This window comes from Monodelphis domestica, chromosome 6, assembly GCF_027887165.1.
Source record: "Monodelphis domestica isolate mMonDom1 chromosome 6, mMonDom1.pri, whole genome shotgun sequence".
Classification (NCBI taxonomy): domain Eukaryota; kingdom Metazoa; phylum Chordata; class Mammalia; order Didelphimorphia; family Didelphidae; genus Monodelphis; species Monodelphis domestica.
The window spans coordinates 81,168,052-81,184,841 of record NC_077232.1 but is presented as its reverse complement, the minus strand read 5'-3'; the positions used below and the strand labels follow the sequence as shown (position 1 = coordinate 81,184,841).

The window sequence follows — 16,790 nt, the reverse complement described above, 5'->3', positions numbered from 1 at the left end:
GGCTATGGGAGAGGGAAAGGCGGGGGGGGGGGGGGGGGGAGGGGAGGGGAGGAAAAGAAAACGATCTTTGTTTCCAGTGAATAATGTATGAAAACGACCAAATAAAATAATATTAAAAAAAAAAGAATATGGGGGTGAGTCACCTCATATTTCTGAGCCCCAACTGCCTGATCTGCAAGATGGGGTTGATAACACATCACTCATCTCATAGGAACAAAGTACTTAATAAAATTCCAAGTAATATGGAAATTTACTTGTTACTAGTATTATCATCATCACAGTCATTACCATTTTGAGGTCCAAATAAGGTGGAAATTGAGCCCTAGACTCCTACTTTTCCACCCCACCTATGCTCTCCCATCACACCGTCACATAAGACAGTATAGTTTATACTGGAGAGAGTCAGAAGACTGAGAATTCTGGCTCTGCTTTTCTTAGTTTGAGAACTTATTCAAGTCAATCTCCCTGTATCTCAGGTTCCTCATCCTTTAAAAACAGGAGACTGGATGAAGATCTCGAGAATACGGTCCACTCTAAATCCTATGAGTTCTTTGACCATAAAGATACATCTTAAAGCAAATGTTATTATGGGTAGTAGAAGAGGGGAAAAAAAAAAGCCAAAAAAGACCCACGGCACTCACCTGAAAGTATTTGTCCTACACATGGCTTTCTTGCTGTAGGCTGGCCCAAATGAAAATTTTCTTTGTGCCGATGAATCCATCAATTTCTCATTCTGGGAGAAGAGAAAAGTGACCACATTCCTGCTTCTTCTGGGGACCTGACAGAAACACATGCCACGCAGGCTCTGCTCTGCTCTGCTCTGCTTCCCCTCAGGGGCTCCCCCAGCTAGGTTTTGGTCAAGTTGGGCTGATGAACTGTGACTAGTTTCCTTTGCTTTCTGTCTAACTTCCTGTTGCTCAGGAGGGATGAGGGAAAGGGGCGTGGGGAGAGCCACTGGACAGCCTCACGCAAAGCCCTACATTTCCTGACTTCCCCCAGTGTGTGAGGAATCTGAAACTTGAGAGAATGCTGGCAGCAAGGGCTAGATTATGTCTACTTCCAAGAAAAGAAGCACAACAGCTTTTGACACTTATTTCATTGACAAGTGGGGGGCAGGAGGAGAGGATCAGAAGAGGCTGAGAAAAAGAAAGAGATCATCCACAGTTTTGTAATGAAGTGATCAATCTATGGATGGAAACACGAGTATCCAAAGCTACAACCATATTATCTCCCATTCTCTTGATCTCTTGAACTGTGACAGACTTAGCTACTCTCAGCAATACAAAGATCCAGGACAACTCCTGGGACTTCCATCTCCAGAGAAGGAACTGTTGGAGTCAAAATGCCGATAAAAGGATATGATTTTTCACTTGTTTAGTTGGGTTTATATTTGTGGGTTTTGATATTATAAGATTACTCACTTGTTAAAATGAATAATATGGAAAAATTAAATTAAAAAACAAATATTTCCCATTGACATATTAAATCTCCATTAGTTAGCCTTAACATATCCCCTGATTTTTTCCCCCATAAAACAAAAGTGTGTAGGAAGGAAACTTGTTTAATTCCTATGCAGAGATGGAGAGCCACTTCTTCTTGATCCCCAAATAATAAAGTTTGAAGTGTCTTTTTTTCCTACCTTGCAAACAAATTGCTATGAATAAAAACCCAGAATGAAAGCTTTAGGGAGAAAAAATAAATGTGTCTGTTCATTTATCTCTCTAATCTCCATGTCACCTTCCTTTAGCAATTTCACAAAAAGTACCCCAAATCCTTCATAACTTGTCTTCCTTCTTTCTTTTCAGTCTTATTACACCTTACTCTTTCCTCATATCCTCTGCAATTTAGTGGCACTGGCAATGTGGCTTTTCCTTGAACAAGACACTACAGACTCCATGTATTTCCAATGGTTGTCCTTCAAGTCTGGAATTCTCTCACTCTTCATCCCCCTCTCTTAGCTTGCCTAGCTTCCTTCAAGTCCCAGATAAAATCCCATCTTCTACTTTATGCTTTTCTGGATTGGTTATTTCCAATTTTCCCAGTGTATGTTTTTGCTTGTACATCGTTGTTTACATGCGGATACCCCAATTAGACTGTAAGCTCCTTGAAAGTAAACTGGTTTCTGGCCTTTCTTTGTACTCCTACTGCTTGGCATAATTTCTGGCATATAGGAGCTCCTTTATAAATACTTTTTGACTGACAATAATACAACAGATTTTTAAAAATTCTACAAGAGTCTCTGTTCAGGAAAGCCAACTTGATAGAAAAAATTTAGGGCGATAGATAGGCCTTTAGAGGGTAACTAGACCAACTTCCTGTGGAGTGGAATATCTGTCCAATATCTCTCACAGATTCTGCTTTAATACCTTTAGTAATAGGTAGATAAAAACCTAATGTGTCATGGAGATGAAAGGAGGGAGAAAGGGGAGAGAGATTTGAAGGAGTGGTTGCTCATCTATTATAGAGAAGGGAGAAGTACGCCAGGTGCTGTCTTCACAGGGGGGATGTGAGCAATAGAGGGCAGGAGACAGGAGAAGGGTTTACTCAATGAAGTGACACTGTGCCTCCCTTCAGGTCAGAATTGTCCTTTTGGGACAAAGTGACCCTTTTGTGACTTCCACTTCCCAGGGGGCATCAACAGCCAGCTCCCAAGCTGGAAAAGGAAAGAGTAGTGGTTTCCTTGGGCAGAAAGGCTGAGTCTCAGAGGTGGGACTCAACCTCCCTCTCTGTGAGAGCCTAAGATAAACCCAAGCCTAGAGTCTAAATATCTTCAAATGGCTTATTGAGGTTGTTTGGAGCAAATGATGGTGAAGGTGTGAGGAGGAAGGAAAATGGGTGAAAGGGGAGCCCTAAAAGCTGCCCCCCTTGCATATTGTCTTTCAAAGTCTGGAGGCCAGAGGCCACAGTGCCTTGGCCTCTTTCTTCACCAACTGCTTCTTTTCCTATACTTATGCTTAGCTAAATCCTAAATCCAGTTCAAAGAAGTAAATAGGAGAGTGGAATTTAGGGAGGTGGATGGAATGGCTCAAAGCCAAATTGAGTAACACTAGATCCCTGTGGAGAAGCACACAGACGATGGTTGAGTCTCAGTGGAGGTATTTGAGGGTCCCAGAAGGAAAGACAGGTCTCACTGGATGGGCTCTTGGCTCTGCTCCCAGAAAAACACCTTCCCTCATTCTACTTCCCAGGTTGGAAGTGAAGTCCTGCTGTCTGATGGCTTGAAGGTTCCAGCCAGCCCTCTCAGAACTCACGGCATTCTGCTCCCTTCCCCCTGTTGCTTTTCCGGCTAATCTATCAATCAGGCTGGTATCCTTCCTCCTTATTTTACACAAGGTGGTTAGTTTTTCTGATATCTTTGATTAGGTTAGGAATTTCCAATAAATGAGCCAAAATCTTCCTCCAGATAAAGTACAGATTGGTTCTGGTTATAACCACTTATATTTACCCAAAGGCTTATAAAGTATTTCTTTATCCCAACTCGGTGATGAAGTATTAGCATACCCATTTTACAGAATGAAGACACTAGGATTTAGATAGATTAAGTGATATGCTGAGGGCCACTTGAAAAAGAAGCACTGGATCTGGAATGTAAATACAACCTCCCAACTCCAAGATCAGGGTTTTCTCTGATACAATAAATTCAACAGAAGAAACTTGATCTCATTTCCACAGGAGGATCCTTCAGGTAGGTATCTGAAGAGAATAATCTCATTCTTCCCTTTATCTTAAATAATCATTCAACCTCTAGGACCACAAGTTGGTAAATATTACACTATTCAAGTAATCATTTAGCCAGATGCTTATGAAATTCCTTTCCTGTGCCAAGGTTAATAACACTAGTCAGTAAAAGGCACTGAAAGAAAAAAGATAAAGAAGATAAAGTCCCCACACTAGAAACTTAGAGTCTAATAAGAGATAAGATATGCACACATAAAATAGGTAACATAAGAAGGCAGTAACTAAGTTTCCCTGCTATAATACAGATCAAATACCAGCAATCCTGGGCAGCTAAGAGGCTAGAGAGTTAGGCTTGGATACTGGAGGAACTGGGTTCAGATCTGATTTCAGAAACTTCCTAGTTATGTGACTCTGAGCAAGTCACTTAACCCCCATTGCCTAGACCTTACCTCTCTTCTGCCCTGAAACTGATGCTTGGTATCCATTCTAAGACAAAGGATGAGGGTTTAAAAAAAATAAAACCATCAATGCCTATGACTCTTGACTATGTCCTTCTCATACGTCTGCCAAGGCAAGCCTACAGGAGTATCTTCACTTTTTCCTCAGCTTTGAGAGAATGTTAGTGCTAAATGCTGGAGACCAGATGGGGTTGCCTCTAAGTATTTGACATCTCAGTCAAAGTAGCACTATATCAGTTTGACTGGCCTCGGCAAAAGCAGAGACAGCTGCCAAGCATGGCGAGAATCTGACAACAGTCAGATGGTGTCCTACCACCTCCAGTGGAGGCTGACCACCTAGTTCCAGAGGAAACATCAGTAAGGATTCTCCTGAAGATCAGACATCCAGTTGGCTCCCCTTTATGTGCTATCTTCTTCTAATGGAATATTAGCTCCTGGAGAGTGGGGCTATCTTTTTCACTTGTACTGTTATTTTTGTAGCCCCGGGAGTTAGCACAGTGTCTAGTATATAGTAGATGCTTAATAAATGCTCTCTTCCTCCTTCCCTCCCCACCTCTCTCTTTCTCTCTCACCCTCTCTTCCTTCGTTCCTTCCCTTCTCTTTCTCCTACCCATACCAATAGCTTTCAGGGGATTTTCAAGCATCTGGGAGAATCCAGGGAAGCCTTCTGGGGGCTGATCCTGCCCCAGTGGAAATTTTTAAAAATTTTTCAAATTTTTATTTAATTGATTAATTTAGAGCATTTTTCCAGGATTACAAAAACCATGTTCTTTCTTTCCCCCCAACTCCCTCCCATATCTGACACACAATTCCACTGGATTTTTCATGTGTCTTTGGTCAAGACCTATTTCCATATTATTGATATTTGTACCAAGGTGATTGTTTAGTGTCTATATCCCCAATCATATCCCCACTGACACATGTGATCAACCAGTTGTTTTTCTTCTGTGTTTCTACTTCCACAGTTCTTTCTCTGGATATGATCAGCATTCTTTCTTATAAGTCCCTCAGAATTGTCCTGGATCATTGCATTGCTGCTAGTAGAAGTCCATTACATTTTATTGTACCACAGTGTATCCATCTCTGTGTATAAGGCTCTCCTGGTTCTGCTCCTCTCGCTCTGCATCAGTTCCTGGAGGTCGGTCCAGTTCACATGGAATTCCTCCAGTTCATTATTCCTTTGAGCACAATAGTATTCCATCACCATCATATACCACAATTTGTTCAGCCATTCTCCAATTGAAGGGCATCCCCTCATTTTCCAATTTTTTGCTACCATAAAGAGCACAGCTAGGAATATTCTTATGCAAGTCTTTTTCCTTATTATCTCTTTGGGGTATAAATCCAGCAGTGCTAGTTCTAAATTGCCTCCCAGAATGGTTGGATCAATTCACAACTCCACCAGCAAAGCATTAATGTCCAAATTTTGCCCCCAGTGGCAATTTTACTATGTGTGAATTAGTTAAGAATATGAAGAAAAAAGGGGGCACCTGGGTGGCTCAGTAGATTGAGAGTCAAGCCTAGAGACAGGAGATCCTGGGTTCAAATCTGGCCTCAGATACTTCCTATATGTGTTACTCTGAGCAGCCACATAATCCCCATTGCCTAGCCCTTACACCATTCTTGGAACCAATACACAATATTGATTCTAAGACTGAAGGTAAGGGTTAAAAAAAAAAAGAATATGAAGAAAAAGTCATAGAAAAGGGTATGTGCAACTAAAATCAGATACTCCTGGGGAGCCCAATTTTTAAAGAAGCTCTTGATAGAATTCTTTTGTAATATAGATATACCTGGGAATTCTGTCTATATGGCAAATGAGCCTCAAATTCTCAAACTGTAAAATTAGACAGGTGAGTTAGATGATCTCTGAAGTCCCCTAGAGAGCTAGAAGTCAGGGCCCTATCATAATGGAGAAACAGCTTTGAGTTGGAGTCAGGAAAGATCTGTATTTGAATCACAATCAAGTCCTGTAATCTCTGAGTCTAGTTTCCTCGTCTATAAAAAGGGGGCACTACCTCATAGTATGCATATCAGGAGTTTGTTGTAAAGATCAAATGTGATAATATATGAAAAGCATTCTATACATCTTAAAGCATGGCACGTCAGCTCTTATTATTACTTTGTTCCAAAGAGTTTTTCATCACTAACAATAAATGTTTTATGTAATAATAATGTTTTATGTTTGAAGGACCCATTTTTGGGAGACTGGGAGCTCCTCGCCAATGGATATCTTCATGTAGTTGCTGGGTGATTATATTGATAAAAGAAAAATCAAGGCATTTTCATGTGGTTAGAACACAGAAAGAAGAGTTGGGTGGTAGATATCTCAGTGAGGCCAAAGTCTTGGACCAGAATGTTGCAAGCGAAACAAATCATATACCTAGTGCTTGTTCTCCCCCACCCCACTCTGTATATTGCTGAGTAGTGAGAAAGTCAAGGGAGAGTCAACTCCTTTCCAATCCCTCTACTGATGATGAAATGCTTCTCAAATTACTCTTTGCATATGATCTGATGGTATACTTAGAGAATACTAGAGAATCAACTAAAAAAAAAATAACTGAAATAATCAACAAAGAGAGTAAAGAAAAAAATCAAGAAGAACATGAAAAGGAAGATAACTACCTAGAGACAGAGTGAGTATAATTGTAGCTACTGGCTAGGGAGCCACATAGACTAGTGTCATTGAAATCTTGGAGCCAGTAATGTGATGTGGTATGTTCCCCGCTTCTACCCCATCCCAAATCATCCTGCCTGATTGGGTTCTAGGGCACTTTCTCACTTCACTTCTTGACCCTTGATGGCTTGGATTTAGGTTCAGAAGCAGAGAGGTAGTAATGAGATATTACTCCACTATAGGAAGACTGACCCAATCCCTCCGTAACCCCCTCTCATCTTTCATCCCTCCCAGAAACTCACAAGGATTTTACACTTCTTCCACAAAGCTGAGGATTCCTTGCCTTCTAAATTCACTCAACCAGCTAGAACACACCTTGGTAAGATCAACCCCAATCCTAAACCGGACCAAAGTTTCCCACCTGGCACAGCAACTTCTTGCAATTAAATAAAGAACCTCATAACAAAAGATCCCAAGGCAGGGAGGGAATCTTAATCTTTTTGTGACATTGACTCCATTGACAATTCTGGGAAAATCTACAGACCCTTTCTTGGAATAAAGTTTTTAAATGAATAAAAAGATTATGAAAGAGTCCAATAACACTGGAATATAGTTATTTTTTTAACAAAAAGTTCACAGGACCCAAGTTAAAAAATCTCAGCCCTAAGGGATAAAATTCCTCTAGAAATCCAAGCTGAGGCATCAATGAACAGAGTGGAAATACAAAAGAAAAAGTGAATTGAATAATAAATCTGTTAAAGGAATTAGAGGACAGCAATTCAGTTAAGGAAAACAATAAAACAAACCCAAGTTGAAATGAAACAACTGCAAAATACCACAAAAAGCCTAAAAACAGGTGTCGAAACTACAAATAACAGAACTGACAAAATCAAAGATAAATTCATAATAAAAAATACAAGTGAGGAATAAAGAAAGACAGAAACCCCTCCCCACTAATGAATACCTAAAGGAAAACATAATAGATCTAGAAGACAAAGCAAAAAAATAGAAACATTAGTTAGGGTTCAGAAGATACTGAAAAAAAGATACATTTGAGAACCTAAATGGAGAAAAATTTCCACAGTAGACTAGATCAGGCAATATTGATCACAATGCCAAGAATGTTAAATCTGTATTCAGAGGACCAGAGTTCAAATCTTCATGCTGCTCTCTAATACTTGTATCATCTTGGGAAAGTCACAACCTCTCCTCAAATATAAAATGAAGGGGTCAGTCTCATTAAATTCTAAGGGAGTTTCCAATGAGTAATCTATGTCCTAGGTAGACAGAACATACAGGATCCTAGGGAGGTGAGACCCACAAATGTACAACTAAAGCATTACAAAGACAAAGGAAAGATTATCCAATTGTCAAGAAAGGAAAAGTCACATTTAAAGAAATGTTCCTTAAGTAAACAAAACAAAACAAAACAAAACTCCATTGAGTTTTTAAAAAAAACAAAAGTTGAATAAAAAGTTTTAAAATAGGGGCAGCTAAGTGGCTTGGTAAATTGAGAGCCAGGCCTAGAGAGAAAGAGGTCCTGGGTTCAAATGTAGCCTCAGATAATTTCTAGTTGTATGATACTGGGCAAGTCACTTAACTCATATGGCCTAGCCCTTTACCACTCTTTTGCTTTGGATCCAATAGATTAAAAAAAAATTTTTTTAAGATTTTTTGAAAATAGAACTGGATCCCCAAATCACATGCCCTGAAAACACAATTGTATTGTTTGAAAACAGAATAAACAAGCATTTTTTTAAACACTTACTATGTGCCAGGCATTGTGCTAAGCCTTGGTTATACAAACAAACAAACAAACAAACAAACAAACAAACAAACAAACAAACAAAAAAGCTATAGTTCACCTCAAAGAAAATGAAGATCTGGAAGAAATTTCGACTAAAAATCTATAATTAAAGAGACATCTAAAGACAGGATTCAATAAACTGATCAATATAATTAGGGGTTACCAAAAATTAAAAAATGCTTTAACCCTAATACTTTCACTTAAGACAATAAATGAATAATGTAAGAATTCTGTATAATATTGATCATTCATAATATAAATACTAAATAAGAATATATTATTATAATATGTAATGGCATTTACCATGGCTGATGAATAATGAAAATAGGATTGGGGAGGTAGGGAGAGAAGAGAAAGGAATCATTACTGCCAAGGGCAAACATCTCTAAACTAAAAAAGGTTCATTTTCAATGAAGCATATGAATTAGAAGTTTAAAAATTAAAATGTTCATTCACATTGTCCCTTATTAATACACTCAAAAAATCGTACTCCAGTGGCTCACTGTGATATGGAGATGAAACTCAAGTCCAAAAGACTACCCTAGTTGGGAAAAAAGCAAGGGCTGTCAGGCATTATGCTTTAAAGGCTCATGGTACCAAGCTACTAAGCAGATGGGGACTGCTTTCCAAGAACTAAATTCAGTATAAACAAAAAGCTCAACACCTGTAGCTTGGCCACAGTAAGTGACCACAGGTCTGTAAAGCTTACTTCCACTTCAGCAATGATTGCAGCACTGGTGGGTGAAAGAGGAGGCAGAGGAGGCTCAGAGATTGGGGACTCATTTTATAAATGCCGATTTATCTTCCCGAACTCTAAAATGTCCAAATGTCTAAAATAATCAACATGGTAAATGATACCGGAGAGACTGAGTCATATTGATATGAATATTCTTGCAGCAAATGAATGAAACCAGAAACAAAAGAAAGATTCAGCTAAATAGAAGGATGCCTAGAGAGTTCTCCTCAGAGACAAATAAAGGAGCGGACAAAATAGGTTTTTTGTGGGTCCAAAGACAGGGAAAACAATGCAAAAAATTATGAGATACTTGGTCAGCTTATATTTCAACACTCAAGAAAAGTATTTTCAAAAAGATCATGATGATAGCATTTATAGACTGTTTTAAGATTTCCAAGGCACTTTAGAAACATTATCTCATTTTATTCCTATAACAAACTGAGAGGTAGGGACTATTATTAGAGGTATATAGGTGTGCTGGGTCTAGAGTTAGAAAGATTTAAGACCAATTGTAACCTCAGACACTTACTACCTCTTATGATCCTAGACAAGTCATTTCATCTCTTCTTGTCCCAGTTTCCTCAGCTATAAAATGAGTATAATAATAGTGCCTACCTGGAAGGGTTATTGTGAGGATAATATGAGATATTTTAAAGTGCTTAGCATAATGTCTGGTACTAAATATGTTTGTTCAATTATTTTTCAGTCGTGTCTGACTTGTCATGACCTCATCTTGGGTTTTCTAGGCAAAAATATTGAAGTGGTTTGCTATTTTCTCCTCGTTTATATTACAGATGAGGAAAACTGATGTCAATGGAGTTAAGAGTCTCCCTCAGGGTCACACAGTTAGTGTCTGAGGCTGGATTTGAACTCAGAAAGAAGTCTGGCCCTCTACCTACTGTACCACCTAGCTGTTGATCACCTAACAGAACCTAGTTATGTATGTTGTAGGTGCTATATAAATACTTATTCCCTTCCCCTTCCCTATTACTATCCTCATTTGGATGAAGGTTGGCTGTCTCAAGTGTCTCCTCACTACAATTTATCCTCTATTCATAAACACTAAAGTGATTTTCCTAAATCAATTATGCCTTTCCCTATTCAGTAAACTCCAGTGATTCTTTATTAATCCAGTAACAATGAGCCAAATGCTCTGTTTGGCATTCAAAGTCCTTCATAATCTCACGACTTTCACCCTTTCCAGTCTTCTTAAACCTTACTCTTTAATCCAATGACGCTGGACAAACAAAACACTCCATGCTTAGGATGTGGTCCTTTTTTTTCTGGCTAATTCTTTTCTCTGGAATGATTTTTCTCCTCAGTTCTGCCTATTAGTCTCTGGCTCTCTTTAAATTCCTATTGAAATGCCCTCTCTTATAGTTTAAATGACATAATGGACTTTTCAAACTTGAATGTGTTATAGAAATGTCAGTGGCTACCAGGAGCAAATTTACAAAGATGGCAAGAGGGGAAAAATTCCAAGGTGGAGGACAAGTATACTAAATGACCATTAATGGAACTATTGGGTTAAAAACTCTGGAAAACAATGTGGAATCATGCAAGAGTAATTACTAAATTGCTCATAACCTTTGACCCAGAAATCCTGTATGGGTATAATACTGGTATAACAAGATGGGAACCTACCATTCGATCAATAAGCATTTATTTCTTAAGTGCTTTTATCATTGTGAATGGGATGAACTCATTGATAAAATAGAACAAGATGACAGAATGGATTAAAAGTCAGAATCCCACAATTTGCTGTCTACAAGAAACTGAAGGATTACCCACCAATTGAGGAATGGCGAAACAAGTTGTGCTATATGGTAGCAATGGAATACTATTGCACCATAAGAAATGACAAACAAAAACACCTGGAAAGACTTACATGAAGTGATGTAGAATAAAGTGATAACTAGAAGAATGTTGTACATGGTAGCAATAAAGTATAATGATCACCTGTGAATGACTTCAACTATTATCAACAATGCAAGGATAACACCAAGGGACTTGTGATGTTAAAGGCTATCTACTGCTATAGTATATATTATAATATGTTATAATATATAATTTTACATATATATATAATGTTATATATATATATATATAATAGAAGTATTATAATATATAATTGACAAGTACAAACGCCGATTGGAGCATTCTTTACTTTATTTCCTCCAGGAATTTTCACTTGTCTAAGGGATGTCTTCTTTCACAACATGATGTACATGGAAATATGCATTATATTATAACATGCACAATCCATATCATATTACCTGCTGCCTTAGAGAAGAGAAAGGAGTGGGAGGGAGGGAGAGAACATAAATGCAAAAAAAAAAAGATCACTGAAAATTGTACAAATATGTAGCCTGAAAAAAAAAATTAAAAACATAAATAATAAAAGACCCAAACAAAGTAATATCGTCTGGCAGTCATGGAGCAACTGTTAAGTACTAGAGATACAAAGAAATGGCAACAACAGTATCTGCCTTTAAGGAGCTTATATTCTAGAAGGAGACTGTGTACATAAATAGCAATATATAAGCTACATATACCTATCAGCATTATTTGTAATTACTGAAACAAAACCCCACCCACATCTGAAAAGAAAAGATATGCCCAACAAATGGGAAATGGCTGAACACTCTGGGTGTAAAAGACCATGAAAGATATTATTGTATGATGTTGAATATGAACATCTCAGAGAAACATGAATAAGATTCCTGTGAAAGGATGAAAAGCATACCTAGAAGAGAAATCACAATGCAAGTAGCCAACAACTCAAAAAGGGAACAAAGCGTAGGTCAAATATAAGAAATCACGTTGGCACTAGAGGATTAAAGGCAAAATGCACACCCTTCCTTTCTGTGAAGGCCTGGTAAATTATGAAAGACCCAAGGGCCATGTATGTTCAGTCACAATCACCCTATGAGGTTTAACTGTGTGGTGGGCATTTTGTATGTTGGTGTGTGTTGAGGTGGGGGAGACAGAGAGGGTCTGGGTAAATGATGAGAAATGTTTGTAGTGTCCAAATAAAGTTTTTATCTAAAAAATTTGATGTTTTTTTTTTTAAGTGAAAATGTATATCTAAAAAAAGAAATGGAAATAATGAAGGTATTTTCCTAGGGTAAAAGGGAAGTCAAGAGGTTTATGCAAGGTCCCCGGATGAGTCAATCACCCTCCAAAAACTTCCCAAAATAGAGATGAAGATGAGGTGGAGATGAAATGAGAAATCCTACTTCCCTTTATGAAAAAAAAAAAAGAAAGAGGCATCAGAGAAAATCTTAGAAAAAAGGCAAAGCAGGTCATTTTGGATTGTTAGATGGCTTCAGGCCCATTTTCTTACATTCTGGTCCCAATTCCAAGGATGGGATGGGAATCAAATAAAATTCAAATTAGTTTTGTAGAAAAAAGAACAATAAAGCTAAAAGGGACTTTCCAACAGAATATTAGAATAAAAAGGGGGTTAGAAATCACAAAGTGATTTCTAAAAATCTCATTATTTTACAAATGAGGAAATTAAACTCTAGGGAGGGAAACTCCTCTTCAAGGTTATACATCTTTAGTGAAAATGTTTAAACTTAGCACAGCTACAAGGTTCAATGGATAGAGAGAAAGGCCTGGAGATGGGAGGTCTTGGGTTCAAATTTGGCCTCATATATTTTCTAGTTGTATGACTCTGGGCAATTGTCTAACCCTAATGGGTCTTCTGCCTTGGAACTGATACCTTTTAACAATTTTTTTTTAAGTTACACGATTATACATGTAAAACCCAGTGGAGTTGCTCATTGGTTATGGGAGGAGGTGACAGGAAGGGAGGGAAAGAACATGAATCATGTAACCATGGGAAAAATATTCTAAATTAATTAATTAAACAAATAAACTTAAATTTAAAAAATTACAATAAATTTTATTTTTTCCAGATTACATGTCCATACAATTTTTAAATATTTGTTTTCTATTATTTTGCAATCTCTCTCCCTCTCTCCCTCTCTCCTCTATCTTCCCCAAGAAGGTAGGTAATACAATATAGATTGTATTCCCAGGGATTTGGGATCTGTACAGTACCCTGTGAGGATTAGTAAAAGTACTTAGTTTATTTACCTTAAGAAGCAATAATAATTATTCTTACTACCAAGATAAATGATTTGATCATCAATAGTACTACTATTAAAACAGGATGTTTTTAGTGGGCAACCCATTTGGCTTCTTCATATCAGCCTCGGATTCTCTATCTGAGGAGGAAATAGGAAGATTAAGAATCCTTTTTGATGACATTGTCCAAGAGCAAGAACCCTCCTCAGTGAGTTGCTCATCTGAATCACTGTTTATCAAACTATGGTTCTCACAACTGCCAGAGACTTGAAATTATGTTTTCCCTTTTCTGTGAATGAATGAATGAATGAATGAATGAATGAATGAAAGAGAAGTATTTATTGAGTGCTAAGCCCTGTGCTCTAGGCTAATGATACAAACAAACAGAAGAAAAGAGACATTCTCTATTCCCCAGGAACTCACATCCCAATTGGAGGAGAAAATATCTATAAAAGAGTTCCTCTTCAGGGAGTAGGGGCAGCCCCAGGGGTTTTCACGGTGAAGGTCAATTGGCAAGTCTCAGGGGTCCTTAGGGTGCACAGGTCTAAAGGTCTGAAGGGCATGATAATGCTCAGTGGATACTAAAGCCCCCCTCAAATGAAATTGTTCTCTCCCAAGTTATTGATGATCTGGAAGATTATTATGCACAATGGCATGTGGTAAGGCTTGGTGGTCCTTTTCTCTCCCTCTCAGAAATATACAAATGGTACGAAGACTTATGCCATTCATGTTCCGCACTGCCCTCTGGAGTCTAGTTGGCCCAGGCTGGAGAAGGGGTAAATGGGAAGTGTTTCCTGATGTCAACTTCTTCCATCAATGACCCTCACTCCTCCTTACTCTAATTCTGGTTTCCACCTCTTTCCTCCTTATTGATCTTTACCGATGAACTCTCACTTGCTTAAAGCCAGTTTCATAATGAAGGAATTGGGGATTTAGAGACAGAAGGGACATGAGAGGTCATCTAGTCCAACCCATGCATTTTTCAATGAAGGAAACTAAGATTCAATAATTAGTGACTTGCCCAAGGTCACACAGGTAGAAAGTGGTAAATCATTCATTCAATCAACAGTTATAAAACACTTATTAGAGTCAAGTTAATGTGCTGAGCTCTGGGAATACAATAAAAAAATAAAAACTCTTCCTGCCCTCAAAGAGTTTATATATCAGAATTTCTCATTAGAGGGGGGGGAATAATAATAAATGACAGCATTTATGTAGTGCTTTAAAGTCTGCAAAACACTACAAATTTTATCTCGTTTTATTCTCACAACAGCATTGGCAGGTAGGGGTGCTATTTTTGTTTCAATTTACAGTCTGTAATGGAGATAGACAGAGGTTAAATGACTTACCAAGGATCATATAGTTAATAAGTCTGAATCAAATTTGAATTCAGGTCTTCCTAACTCAACGTTCAGAACTCTATCTTCTGTGCCACCTAGTGGCATAAACAGGTTTCTACAACTCATGCATAGTTACATAAAAGATACATATGGAGTAGATGAAAGGAAACTTACGGGAAGCTGCTACACAGGCAGGCAGGTGACTCACAGATAGAATAGCCAGGTATGGAGATAGGAGGTCCTCCACTCACAAATGATCTCAGACACTTACCCTGAGTGACATTGGGCAAGCCCCATAGAACCAATAAATGGTACGGATTCTTAGACGGAAGGTAAGGGCTGAGAGAGAGAGAGAGAGAGAGAGAGAGAGAGAGAGAGAGAGAGAGAGAGAGAGAGAGAGAGAGAAGGGAAGCTGCTAGCAACTTGGGGATTGGAAATTTCTTCCTAGAGAAGTTAATGTCTGAAATTAGCCAGAGAAATTGAGGCAGAGCTGAAGAGTAAGAAAGTGCTCTAGGAATATAAGCAAAAGAACTCAGATGAGAAACAGAATTATATGGAAGGATCAGTAATGGAGCAGAGAGTACATGGCAGCAGGGAAGAAGGGAGGATGTGGACAGATAGATAAAAGCTTTAGATAATACAGAAGATTTTATATTGGATACTAGAGGTAACCAGAAGCCATGAATTTACTGAGTAGGAGCTAAGGGTCTTTTGAAAAACGATTCTGGCAGTTATGAAAATGGTTTTCAGTATTGAGAGACTTGAAGGACAGGTAGGAGAAAGAAGGTGGTCAACAGTGTCAAATGTTCCAGAGAGGTCAAGAGAATGAAGACCTAGAAAAGAGTGTTACATTTGGCTAATTAAAGAACATTGGGGAACATCTAGGTGGCTCAGTAGACAGAGAGCCAAGCCTAGAAATGAGAGATCCTGGGTTCAAATTTGGCCTCAGATACTTCTTAGCTATGTGACCCTGGGCAAGTCACTTAACCCTAGTTGCCTAGCCCTTACTGCTCTTCTGCCTTAGAATAGATATTTAATATTGATTAGAAGACAGAAGGTAAAGGTTTTAAAAAAAGAGCATTGCTAACTTTGGAAAGAAAATTTCAGTTGAGTGAAGAAACTGGAGTCTTGCTGACTGTTCTTTCATTGACTTCTAGACCTTTCGACAGACCCTGAAACTAAACTGGTTTACGTGTATTGTGAATTCCTTGAAAGCAGCCTGCTCTATGTCTTTATGCTTAGCAGAGTACTTGGCAAGGCACATGGTAGGCACCTAATAATGTTCTTTTTTTATTCATAGAAGCCAAATGGGGTATATGGGGTGCTCAGGGAGGGGTAGTATCTCTGGTATGGAGGGCTTGTCGTGCCCTTCTAGGGCAGCTCTCCAGCCTCTGACCCCCACCTGACACCCAGCTCTCACTTGTGGCTCCCAGTAGCTGCTAGCATGTGGCAGGGGCCACACCCCGGGCAACAGCTTCGACAGGCCGGCTAAACCTTGTGAGGGTAGCCATCGGGTCGTAGACCCCTGGTGAACCAGGGCTTTGCTCACCCAGCATGTGAAGACTGCTTCAGCCGAACAGACAGAAGAAACCAATAAGAAGGTTCAACAGCTGAGAGGGCGACGCAGCAAAGCACTGTGGAGTGCTTAGGGCGTGTTGGAGCACAAAGGACAACACGGTCATCCAATGCAGCTGAGGAAGTCTCCAGGTGTAACGACCTTCCGTGCCACTGGACCCAGGCTTCCGATGCTGAGAGAGTGGGACTGTCTCTGTGCAACGACTTTTCCACTTAAATCTCCTTCATGCACAAGTGTCTTTGTGCACACTCATCTACATCACAGATGAAAGCGCACAAAGATAATCGTCATCCTCGATTACTACTAGTAATAGTAGTAATAGTAGTTACTACTAGTAGTAGTAGTAGAGACTACTACTACTACAAGAAGCCAAATTGAATGGGAGGGTTGATATGGGAGCAAGAGGAAAGAAAATGGCAACAATGAATTCCAACAGCTTTTTCAAAAACTTTGGTTGGGAAAGGAAGGAGAGACATAGGATAA

The 16,790-nt window shown here is 38.8% G+C and overlaps 1 protein-coding gene across 4 annotated transcripts in view; it reads right to left on the bottom strand.

The window, feature by feature from the left end:
• Window positions 1–16,790, bottom strand: part of SH3BP2 (SH3 domain binding protein 2) — a 114,113-nt gene that overhangs the window by 33,739 nt on the left and 63,584 nt on the right. The window contains exon 1 of one of the 4 annotated variants that reach the window (XM_016423351.2): window positions 642–8,588. The exons of the other annotated variants lie outside the window; for them this stretch is intronic. Coding sequence (XP_016278837.1) covers window positions 642–793 — 152 coding nt within the window. The 5' untranslated portion in view covers window positions 794–8,588. Of the gene's footprint in view, window positions 1–641; window positions 8,589–16,790 lie in introns of those variants that run through there. 4 annotated transcript variants of the gene reach the window in all.